This window comes from Myotis daubentonii, chromosome 10, assembly GCF_963259705.1.
Source record: "Myotis daubentonii chromosome 10, mMyoDau2.1, whole genome shotgun sequence".
Lineage (NCBI taxonomy): Eukaryota > Metazoa > Chordata > Mammalia > Chiroptera > Vespertilionidae > Myotis > Myotis daubentonii.
The window spans coordinates 40,021,741-40,034,847 of NC_081849.1; the positions used below are offsets into that span (position 1 = coordinate 40,021,741).

The window sequence follows — 13,107 nt, forward strand, 5'->3', positions numbered from 1 at the left end:
GTCCTCAGTCTCAAACACAGTGAAAATACTGTCTCTTGAGAGGTACAAAACTGAATGATAACTCCTGCTCTCAACTAGTTCAGAATGAAAAAGATGGCACAGCCATTTGAAAATACAATCCACAGTGTCAGGCAGCAGGCTGTCCGAGTCCAATAGTCTAACTGTAGACACGGATGGGTGATGAGTTGAGGGGAATCTTCCCTGAAGAATTCCTGCTTGGGACTTATCTTCCCTCTCAACTTACTGTCTACCATTTTGACCTTTCTGTACATTTAGGAACAATTAAAATACCCAAAGTAGATGTTTAAAACTAAAATCTTTCCACCAACCATTTGATGATTAAAAGAACAAATTTCCAAAAATATAATGCAGCAATTGATAGACGGAAAAATAAATGATATTCTAATTATGCCAACTAAGTTTTAAGTGCTTATGCAAAATTAAATTACCTTATAAATATGTTTCTAAACATATTCTGAAAATATGATAGAAGATCTAAAAGGACAAGAAAATATGTATACAAGGAATTTTGTATACCTTTTGAATTTGAATTTAAAGATAAAAGTAGTACAAAGGTTTCTATGGCCTGGACACATGCACTTTTTAAACAAATGAAAACGAGCACTGTTATCTAACCCAGAGAGCTTTAACTATCAGGATATTAAAATTCAGCAACTGCAATTCAATAATGAAAAAGAAAGGGGGATGGTATTGCTACTTACATTAAGCAGCTGTTCAAAAGCAAAGCTGAAGCCCTTCTTATAATCTGTAATCCCTTTGGCTGTGATATTATTCACGGCGTCTTTTAGTACTTTCTTGTTTCTTACATTTGCTTGTACAAGGTGCTGAAAACAGCTTACATCCTGGGCATTGCTGTTAAACTGAAAAAGATAAAACAGTGAACATGTAAATGAACTTTAAATCAATCATGGAGTTTTCTTTGAATTTATTGTTTGTAATTCTCAATCCTAATGCATTACTTTCTCTTTGGAAAAAAAAAGGGGTAGAATAGATTGGTAACAAAAGTATACTGAGGATCTAGTAGTAATTTTCACCTAAGCCCTGAAGTTATATTGGAACTCTGAGCCTGTCACTTACCTCCTGAAGCCTGGTTTCCCTGTTTATAAATTTGGGATTTGAGTTATATACAGTCCCTTTCAGCTCTCAAATTTTATAAGCATTTTTACAAAAAAAAAAAAAAAGAAAAGAAAGAGAAGAAACCCAATAGATAATGAAATGTATTCAGAATCCAGAAATGATATGATGATGCCTATGCAGGATAAGGGAGAAACTGAGTATTTTACTCGTGCCTCATAAGGAAGAGCTAGATGGAAACGGTACACTGGGTTAAAGGAAGAGAGGTTTCATCATTTTGAAATGTGAGAGTAGAGTCTTCCTATGGGGATTAAAGCAGGTAATCTGAAAGTGTCAAGAACACTGGTAGCTTTTTAGAACTATCACTACAGAGGTTCTATACAGAATTCAGTGAAACTGGAGGCAAGCAAAAGACAAGAGACCACTGCAGAGAATTACTGCTGTCGGTGATGTGTTCCTGATCAACAAAGCGGCAAGGAGAGGAGAGGATAAACTCCAACCATACGTGCCCCAAACTGAAAATTTAAGAGCGATCACCAATTTCACCAATCACTATAAAAGGTATTCACATAATTCATTGGATATTTCCCAAAAAGAGAAGAACAATAGGAGTAACTGCAATAAGATCCAGAATACTGATATGAGTCATATCATCCTATTATTTATTAACTCTGCTATTTGTATAAATCCTTCAGACTCCTGGGGTTTAGACTGTCACATCTGAAACATTAGGATAATAAACCTACTTGCTAAAAGATAGGGGGCTGGCCAGGTAAAAGCTTGAAAACATTCTCATATCAAAAACATAATTAAATGATTTTAATAGGTGGATAACAAGCCAAAACACAAAATTTTAAAGTAATTATATATTCTTATAAATATAATGCATCATTCTTTTTTCTCTGAAGATCAATGAAGCCTTGTTATAAGGACACTGCAGTTTTCATCAATCCATTAAGCAAACATTAACTGGCAATGTTATATGTTAAGAATTATGGCAGCTGATAGTTTTGTGCCTTCAGACAGTATGTAAACTGGGCTTGCACATAAACACACACGTTTGCATGTGTGTAAACACTTATATGGTATTTACTATGTGCTGCATTTACTATGTACTTTATAAATATTTATCACTCCTCTTGGCAAATGTCCTATGATTAGTGTTACTATTATCCCTGAAGAAACTTAAACATAGAGAAATGAAATAATTTGTCCATAGTGACAAATAAGTGATAGAGCCAGAATTCAGACTAGCACTGTGGCCGAAGAGTCTTGAGATTTTAACTATTCCCACATCACCTCTTAATGTGTTACAATAAATTATGATTACTTTTGGAAAGGAAATATAGTATTATGATTTAGGAGAACCTATCAGGGGGTGGTGTCCTATTTTGAATTGTGAGCAGTTAGGGGAAAAATTTCCCCCAAAAAATGGCATTTCCTGTGATTCCAGAGAAATGGTTTACTGAAGACTCTTGAGGAAGAACATTCCAGGCAAATAGAACAACATACAAAACGGCCCTGATGTGTGGGGTGATGTGGGGATGGGTGAGCCTTTTAGGGAAATATAAAGAAGAGAAATTTAGCCCAATCACATATGAAGACAAATGAGTTCAGGGAAGGAGAAAGGGGCTAGATCATGAAAGGCCTAATGGAAATGCTGAACAATTGGGGTTTTCTTTTGTCAAATGAAACATCGTAGAAAGAGTTCAAGCCAAATGCTAACTAGTATAATCTAGAATTTAAAGAGATCACACTAGCTGTTGTTTGGAAAATACATGTAAGGTGATCAAAATTTAAAGGAGGGGGGAATAATTAAAAGGCTGTTGCCATAGCCAAGTTGAACATAGAAATTGGCTTTCTTATTTGTGGGAATCATCAGAAAATAGGGATTCCGGATCTATTTTGTAGGAAGAATCAATAGGTTGTGGTGGTGGATTGGGGATGTGGCTTAATAAGACTGTGGTATGTTAAATGATTGTCAGATTCTGACATGGGCATCTGGGTGGCTGGAGAGCTGGAGGAGTAGCTAGAGGACTTATAGGGAAGAGAAGCACAGAGTGCTAGTGAGGGTGAGTTTTCAAAACAAATGAGATATGCCAATGGAGATGCCAATAAATCAGAACATTTAAAGCATGAGGCTTACTAGTAGAAGAAGTCTTGGTTAAAGTTAAAAACAAAACAAAACACCTTCATCATAGAACTTTGGCTTAAAACCATATAAATTAAAAGTAGGGGGAAGAGTCCATGAGAAAACTGAGTAAGAGTTATGTTCCCATGGAGACAAGAAAGAAACAAGGTGACTGGACTGTCTTGGATGATGAGAGAGAGAAAGAGTCTCAAGAAGATGACATTGCAGTTCAGAGACAGAGAAGATGAGGACTTACTACTGAACTCATCCAGGCGGTACGGGCTGAACCCAGTGGAGTGCACTGGAGAACCGTGGGAGGTGAGAGCATGCACAGAGGGTCACCTTCAAAGCGCCTGGGTGGGAAGCAGAGAAGCAAGAGAGCGAAGTACCTGTACGCGTAAATCGGGGGGCAAGGAAGGGCTTCTTTAAAATGAAGGGTCACTAGAGCAAGAGAGGATTGATACTAAAGAGAAAAGGAAGGAAAAGAGGTAGGAAATGAGGGTGTCCCAAAAATGTATACACATTTTGAATAATTATAAAGGCAGTGCTGATTAAACTATATTTCATGTTCAAAATGCAATAGAATCAGCTGTTAAAGTGTGTATACATATTTTGAAACACCCTGTAAAAAAGAGGTAAAAAATAAAGTTCTTGTGAGGTGGGGAAGGAGGGGATACAGCTGGCAGCTATAAAAATGATCCTTTAAGAAAACATGTGTTGACTTCCCTGTTCTAGGAAAGAAGAGTGGGAGCCGAGCACAGATAATGGGGGTGCACAGATAATTGGGGTGTGTAGATTGGGGTGCATAGATTGGGTGTTGAACAGACGGCAGTTACTGTCTGTGTCTTTTGTCCCCAGTGAACAATGAAGCAAGGTCATCAGGGTAAAGTAAGAGAAGAGATGGTTTGGAGGGAGTGGATATTAACAAGTAAAATGTCCTGCACAGATACTTTGAGTTCTTACCTTAACATTGAATACTAAACTTCCAATATATTTTACTGTTGTCTATAAATTTGAATGTTTTAACTCCCACTGCCTAGTTCATTACTTTCCAATCTTTGATAGTGTGACACAATCTTAATCTACATGTTTCATTTTGAAAATAAAAGAATGTGAGGCTGTGGCTGGTGGGGCTCAGTGGGTTGAAGCGCCACCCTTTGTACCAAAGGTGGCAGTTTGATTCCCGGTCAGGGCACATACCTAGGTTTTGGGTTTGATCCCCAATCTGGGCGTGACCGATCAATTTTCTCTCTCACATTGATGTTTCTCTATATGAGTGCGCATGTGTTTATGTGTGTGTGTGTCTCTCTCTCCATTCTTCTAAAAGTCCATTTAAAATAATATTTTTTAAAAGAATAATTTTCATGTTAGAAAGTAAAATAATAATTTGCCAATATATTAATAGCAAAATGTTTAACTTTAGAGAATTATTAGGTATAGTTATAGGAAATGTTATTAACTGATTTAGTTAAACCATACATCATAAAATTATGTTATGCAGAAAATGAGTATTCAATAATGTATAGACTTAAGTCTTCTGATTGGCCTTGACCTGCTTTTAAACAGAAAAGTGAAACATCTCATTAAATCACTTTAACACAAACTGATTAAATGTAAATTTAATTCATTAAATACAAATTCAGTGTGTACATCAGAAAGACTACAATTATATTCATAATAAAACTCATAAATAATGCAAGAAAGAAATTACATTTAAGTCCCTATAGCAATTCTTATTCTCCCAAGGAAAGGGATGATACATTTTAAAAGTCTAAATTAGATCAGTATACATTTCACAGACATCTGATATTCATCGGTTTATTTTCATGAACTAAAATTGTAGTCTTTGATAACATGTGCCTATATTTTATTTTATAAATCACATATTTAATATGCAAGCCACGTGTATATTAAAAACTGGAAGGCAGAAGTTTAATAACATAACCGTATAAAACTTTGAAGTAGTATATGGTGAGTGAAAATAGATTTAAGGAGCCCTGCTTTTGTCATCTATTCATTAAATACTTCTTTAAAGATGTATTCTTCACTAACCCTACAGAGTCAGAGATTCAAGCTAACCTCACACTGATTCCTTTCCTGATCCCCCAAATCCAAGCAAATAGGTCCCTTTTAGAACTGCTGAGCAAAATCTCTGTGAGCGTCTGAGACAGGGCAAGTGTGTGGGGTAGTGTGAGCATCTGGTTGTAAATCACGAGGGACTTTGCGACCGTGTCTGGCACTTGGACATCCTTTCATTTCCCTCTCTCACGTACCCTGTTCCTTCTGCCTACAATGCTCTGCCTCTCCTCTGCACTCGGTCATCCCACTTACCTCCACATTCTTGCCTTAGCAACGCTTTCCTGACCTTCCCTGCCTGGGACAAATCATGCCATAATAAGCTTTCCTAGGCCTAGATTTATTTTCTATAGAACATATCTTGGTTATAATTTCATATTTCTTTGTATGGCATCTTGAATGACTCTTCTACTGGATTAGAAGCCCACATGGTCAAGGAAAACGGCCATCCTACCATTCCATCCTTAATGTTAGGTATATAATAGGGACGCTATAAATATTTACTAATATATGAATGGAATTTAAGAAAATTTGAAGCCAAACCGGTTTGGCTCAGTGGATAGAGCGTCAGCCTGCGGACTGAAGGGTCCCGGGTTCGATTCCGGTCAAGGGCATGTACCTGGGTTGTGGGCACATCCCCAGTAGGAGATGTGCAGGAGGCAGCTGATCGATGTCTCTCTCATCGATGTTTCTAACTCTCTATCTCTCTCCCTTCCTCTCTGTAGAAAATCAATAAAATATATTAAAAAAAAAAAAAAAAAAAGAAAGAAAATTTGAAGATGGTCCAAAATGGTGATCAATAATAAAGATATAAACCTATCAATGTAGTGACTATATTTAACTGTGTAATATGTGTTTATATTTCTATATTCATAATCATAAGTAGTCTTTCCAAACATACACTATTAAAATAGTCAAATGAAAATGAGTGTGAAACACCTAGCATAAAGTAGATGCCAGCACATAGATGTTAAATCAATGGCAACTCTATCCTTTAAAATTTATCTTGGTGAAAACATCAGTATAATCAGTAGCAAAATCAGAATGGATTCCTAGATGCATGAGATTCAGATAAACAATACCAGCTTATTAAACTTTAAATAAAGTTCACTAACAGGCTATACCCTATAACAAGGGTCCCTCAAACATTTGTTTAATATTAAGATATTCTCTGAAATAACCATGAAGAGTAAACTTCAAAGAACCTTCCTATTAAATATCACAGTCAAGTACACACATAAAATTAAAAGATACTCTAGGTCCAAAGCAAACTCTTAATTTCTCAAATGAGGTGTCCTAAACTCTTGGTTTTGTGACAGCTGTTATCTATTTCTGTTCTGTGGCCTCTACTGAATAATATTCATGAGAGCAGCTCTGCTGCCCATTGGATTAACCTGGGATACAAACCATAGAATGTTGGCATGGCCTTGATATACACCAACAGTCAGAGAACATCAAGGTCCTGGAAAGTAGCCTTGTCTAGGAACGGCACCTGTAATCCACCTTCATGGAACAGAGTTTCCCTTTGAAAGGTTGGTGGGATCACAGAGTTTTACCCTAACACATTAAGAACTAAAAGTAAAATCCCAAAGGGAATATTCTTCCACTTAGAACAGCAGAGAAAAAGAAGTGGCCCATTTAATATGTGTCTGACCACTCAGCGTGTCTTTAATTTCCCCTCCTTTACCTCATCCAGGGATTCTATACTCCTAGAAACTCCCTTTAAGGGTACTTTGTCATAAAGCATTCTTTAATGGGAAAATTGAACATAATTTATAATTCCTTTATTTTTGAAAAATTGTTCTATATACAAATTATTCCTTAGAACATGTTCTAATGATCTTTTCTCTCTCTTTTTTTGCATGTAAAAAAAAATAGAGGAAAAGAGTGGACTCAAGCTGTGCGGTTGATCAGCAAAACACAAGAACTCAAATCCAGACCGGCCTGTTTTGGAACATGGGTATTTTTTTTAATTATACAATATGAATAAACTTCTTAACATAATTTAAATTAGATAAAATAATTAATTAAATGAGTTACCTAAATTATGTACTGTAAACAATGCAATTTTGCATATTAAGTGAGCACAATTACAAATTATGGTAACAGAAGTTATCCATATTTTGGACACCAGAGGGCGATGCAGGAAAAAAAATAAAAGGAAAGTGAACACAAACTGTGATCTTGAAAATATTGGTTAACTTTTATTCCTATTTAAAGTATGGTTTATTTATGTTGATTTTTCTATTTTTAATAGGATGTTTGTAAACTAGAAAATATTATAATAAAATTGTTATAAAATCCAGAGAATGTAGCTGATAACACTTATCCATACACATAGGTTCATATTCCCAGTTCAGAATCACTTTAAGGTTCTTTATCTATTGCCAAATTACTTTCCAGAAATACTGAATCAATTTTCAATAATATGTATAAACATCTTACTTCACTTTCATAAGCACTTATTACTTTAATTGCTAAATTATAAGTAAAGAGGATAATTCAATAGTTAAGTACTTAAATTTCCCTGATGGCTAAGAAGTAAAATTTTTCCCATTTATTAATTTTCATATAATCTGTTAAAATGTAAGCCTTATTTTTCCATTCTGTTGATTAGCTTTTAATTTATACCTACTTATTATGACTTCTTAAAGTAATTTTATGCTTAGAAGACATAAACTAATCAGGAAAATATTCATTTATGGTCTTTACTAATATTTGATGATTTTGTTACTTATTTTACATTTCTGTATTCAGTAATGTTGGAATTTATTTCCCCCAAAAGTATGAGGTGACAATTATATTTAGATGTGTGTTTTCTCAAATAGCCAATTTTATTTTATTTTTAAAATAATTATTGGTTTATGATCCATTCCTTATAATCAATTAAGATTTAGATACATTTCTAGGATTTTTAACCCCTTTACTCTTTCCATCATTTCACCAACTTATTTTTAATATTATTAAAAAAATTAGCCAAAATATATTGAGGATAAAAATTGTGCCAAGCTAAGCACTTTACATATATTAATTCAATTGACCTTCACCAAGCTTATGGTCTTAGTTTTAATATGATTTACATTATAAAGTTGAGAGAATGAGGCTTAGGATCACACACAGCAACCAAGAGTCAGAGCTCTACTTCTAACCCAAACACCTGGCACACTCTTGTCTATGGTGTCTAATCATTTTCCATATAAACCAGAAGAGTAAGCTGTCATATCCTGTCACTTTTTGATCAGTTGTCGTCCTATTGAACTTTGGAACTTTTTTTGGTCAAATTAAAATTGCATTTACCAATAAATTTGAGAAAAATTTACATATTCACTTGAGTCAGTTTTCATTCCAGAAAGAATTATTAATTCCACATTTATAACTGTATTTCCATTTCAACTATTCTACATATATCTCATATATTCTTTCCTTTAAAAAAAATTCAGATCCTAAATATATTATTAAAAGTACTACTAGGTAATTAATTAGATTTGCTAATGTTGTAAATTTGATTTTAATCCTATTATTAAGCCCTATTCTGGGAAAACCAGAAGATGTGGTCACCCATAGTTGGAGAAACGGGAATATCTGTGCTAATGGCACTCTGGGACTTGAACACTCTTGTCCTCAAATTGATGTCACTGTCCCCAAACACTGGCTGCTGTTTTGTGGTTTCTTGGTTCTACTGTATAAAAAAATAAATTTTGATAAAAAGGTTTCCACTTTTTAATTCAATTTCAGAAAAGCAGGACTAGTTCAGAAACGGCTACTAATAAGCATCAATAGCCACATTTTATTAAATTCTCTGCTCTGAGCTTTAGGTTCCTCCTTTCTGAAATAAAAGGGAAAGCCCCTCAAATTTTAAAATCAGGTAATTAAACCTGATAATTTTTTTTAACTCTCACCAGAATATATGTTTTTATTTTTTAGAGAGACCAGAAGGGAGAGAGAGAGAAAGGGGGAGGCAGGGAGAGAGAGAAAAGAGAGAAAAGGAGAGAGAAACATTAATGTGAGATAGAACATTAATTGGTTGCCTCCTGTATGCTCCCCTGACTGGGGATGGAAACTGCAATCTAGTTATGTGTCCTGAGCAGGAATTGAACCCACCACCTTTTGGTGTACGGGACAATGCTCCAACCAACTGACGCCCGCCCAGAGCCAGATCTGATCATTTTAACTATCAGAAAAAGAATTACATAAATAAATAGGAATAATAAATTCTGTATGTCAAAAGAAAATGGTAACAATAAACTAATAAAAATGTTGATAGCATTACCAAAACAAAATTTCTGTTTGTCTATAATTATAAATGATAGTCCATCAAAAATGTTGATGTTTTCATTTTTAAAGAAATATTCCAATTAACTTAAATCATAACATACTCAAAATTCAGTCTACTAACCTTTGTTGAAATAGTGAATAAATTTCTGCATAAGTCCCAAGTGTCATTTTACGATATTCTATTTGCATTTTGATACAAAGTTACTAACATTACCAATAAGTTCTTTTAAACATCTGGGATAGCATCTGGGATCAACAAAAAAACATACCAACTAGATTTGAAGGAATTATATTTAATCTAACTGAGTTCCATTGGGATCAAAATATACATTTGAAATATACACATCCAAAAAATTTGTACTTTTGATATAGTATAAATCAATAAAAATAATAAATAGATACCTATCGATAGAGCAAAGGTTAAGCAGGAAAGATTTCATGAGGAGTGAAAAAAAATTTGAGGAATATATTTTAAAGGGTACAATAAACATGAATCATTTAACAAAATATTAGAAAAGTGGGGGAAAGCAAATGGCAATATTTGTATCTTGAAATTTGGAAGAGAACGTAATATGCAAATTGTTACTATAACAAAGTCCTTTACAATGGAATATATGACCAAGAATTTGCTGAAGTGGGATTTTGCTATTCAAAAATTAAGATTTAAGTCTATATATTTGCTAATAACTACCTTATTATACTATCACTTTATATTTTAATTTCTCTTAAAGTTAAACCTGCTAAATAATTAAATAGCAAATGCGATAGTTTAATTTAATTAAAATAACTATGAGGTACCCTGCTAAGGCTAAAGCTCAGGTTAGCCCTAGCCAATCTCTTTGCCTTTACTTAAAATTAAATGAATAAATGTACTTTGAAAAATTTTACCCAACATGTAATGACATACATCTATGCTTATTGGGCATGGAGTCTTTACCTAGTCCTTCAAGCCCCAGTAAATAAGTCAATAACTTTTATTTTAAAAACAATAGCTCAGTTTTAAAAGTATTCCCTCTTCCTCACTTTAAGTATTACTTTCTTATTTCTAAAACTCCAAATGCAACTAATTTTTAAGTACCAAAGCCATATTTCTTGCACCTTATAATTAATGGAAAAATATTTACCATGCTTGTCCACACCTTCTTATAAACTTTCCTTATACTTCCAAAGCAATTAAGTTATACTCTAGCAATCTCTTTTTTTTTTAATTAAATAACCTTGATTACTTGTCTTGTTATATAATCCCTAAATTTCTCATTTCAGTCTTTCCTTCACAGTCTACAATTTCTTCTGTGTATAATTTAGATGAAGATAATTTTTAAAGCACCCATCTTTACCTTTAAAAGTATGTAAAAAGAGGGAATTTCAGTTTTTTTAATGAGCTTAATTTTACTCCTTCTTCCTGTGTTTTTTTTTTTAAATTTCACCCTCACAAAAGCAAATGGCTACAAAATAAAAACATTCATAAACATCCATTGTATTAGTAATTCAATGAAGTACCAAGATCTTAAAATCTCAATCATGAATAAGCATGATTAGTTACAACAAGCCCCAGGCAGATGCCCACTGGACTCTGCAAAATGTGCCTCCCTTATGAGCCCGGATTCTCTGGTTTTCCCACTGCTGAGGAATCACTTGGGAGACTTGCTAACTGCAGAGTCTGGATCCTTAGATCAGGGGCAGAGTTTGAGATTCTGCGTTTCTAACCAGCTGCCAGGTGCTGCTCATGCTGCTTGGCCACAGGCCCCACTGTGAGAATCAAGGGTATAAACTATAATATTCTTATTTGTTGACATGAGATATGAATCAACATAAAATTTTCCTGCAATCTAAACGGATGCCTATTTTATAAGACGTGAAATGACATTACTCTCCCAGAATTCATTTGTCAGCAAACTGCAATGGCATGCCAAGTATCTTTTCTTTTACTCGAGCACTGGCAAATGCGGGCCTGCTTCGGAAGGGTTTAAAAATAACTTTTAAATTTAAATTGTGAAACAACAGACAACTGTGCTCATTATCATACGCAGAAAAGTTCCTAATCCGAGAAAGCCATTAGGCATATTTTAGAAGGGGAAAAAAAAGTTCTGAACTCATAGGAAAAGGAACAATCCAAATCGTGTCTCTTTGCAGATATGTACAATTGCATATTTCAGCAAACGCCCACTGACATTAGTTGGTGTTTAACTATCAGGTCAAGAACTGGGAGGTGTCTGAGATTTCATCCTACTTTTAGGCTAAGTAGTTAGTCTTCTACCGCTTCACAGATGCTCCAGTGGTCGGCAAACTCATTAGTCAACAGAGCCAAATATCAACAGTACGATTGAAATTTCTTTTAAGAGCCAAATTTTTTAAACTTAAACAATATAGGTAGGTACATTGTTATTAACTTAATTAGGGTACTCCTAAGGCTTAGGAAGAGCCACACTCAAGGGGCCTAAGAGCCGCATGTGGCTCTCGAGCCGCAGTTTGCCGACCACGGTGCTAGCCCAAGAAATACAAGTCCTCTGGTGAGAGACAAAAGGCAGGAGTAACCAGACTGAGACCTATTTGCACCCAAAACCCAATTCCCACAGGGGATAAGAGAAGGGCCAGCAGTCATCCGCACTGGCCGTAGATGAGTTTTGGCCAAGAGATCCCAAATGAGGAAGCCCCTGAGCTTACAAGGGGCTGCTGGCAGACAGACCATCCTCCTCATAAAAAGGAGACCATATCTTAATGACTCGGCAATGTAAACCTCTTCTGGGGGAGAAGACAGCTCTACCTTCACTCTCCTGGAATGGACATAAAGCTGAGCAGATTGGCTGTTAATGCTTAGCCTTGAAGAAATGTGACGTATTCATGAAGAACTGTCTCTCAGCAGTTGGTAGAAAAGTATTAAAAGAATTGATGGTAATAATAACAACAATTGCCATAACTAAGCATTTTGCATATAGTGCTCAATAGCTTTTTGACAAGTTAAATATGATGTCCTTTTCAAAGAGGAAGAAACAGATTCATAAGCCTTACATAACTTGTACAAGGTCATGTAACTAATCGTTTCAAAGGTTATGCACAATCCCTATGCAATTCAATGAGTACATCCAAGAGGCCGGATTGCCTGAGAAGAGTGGGAAGTGGGTCACTTCATAAGAGGTGAGCCTTGCTAATGTTGCCATCAGGTCAAGATCATCCCTTCCCCAGCTCATATGTGGCGGTGGTTCCTCACTCTCCATTTTGCACTACATATAGAGACTGTCACTCCTAAAACTGTTGTTTACTGACCACAATATAGGTATGACTACAATCTAGGTAAAGTGGAGAGTTTACTTTAAAAAACAAGTTTCTCAGCCCTGGCCAGTTGGTTCAGTTGGATAGAGCATCATCCCAAACACCAAAGGGTTGATTCCAGGTCAGGGCACATTTCTAGGTTGGGGGTTCAATCGCCAGTGGTCAGGGCCTGTATGGGAGACAGCCAATTGATGTTTCTTTCTCTCTCTCTCTCTCTCTCTCTCTCTCTCTCTCTCTCTCTCTCTCCGCCTTCATCTCTC

General features: G+C 35.2%; 1 protein-coding gene across 7 annotated transcripts in view; it reads right to left on the bottom strand.

Moving 5' to 3' along the window:
• CACNA2D1 (calcium voltage-gated channel auxiliary subunit alpha2delta 1) overlaps positions 1-13,107 on the bottom strand; it is a 395,226-nt gene that overhangs the window by 84,323 nt on the left and 297,796 nt on the right. For all 7 annotated transcript variants that reach the window (XM_059712160.1, XM_059712158.1, XM_059712164.1 and 4 more), the window contains exon 11: positions 723-881. In XM_059712160.1, the coding sequence (XP_059568143.1) occupies positions 723-881 (159 nt within the window). The remainder of the gene's footprint in view (positions 1-722; positions 882-13,107) is intronic.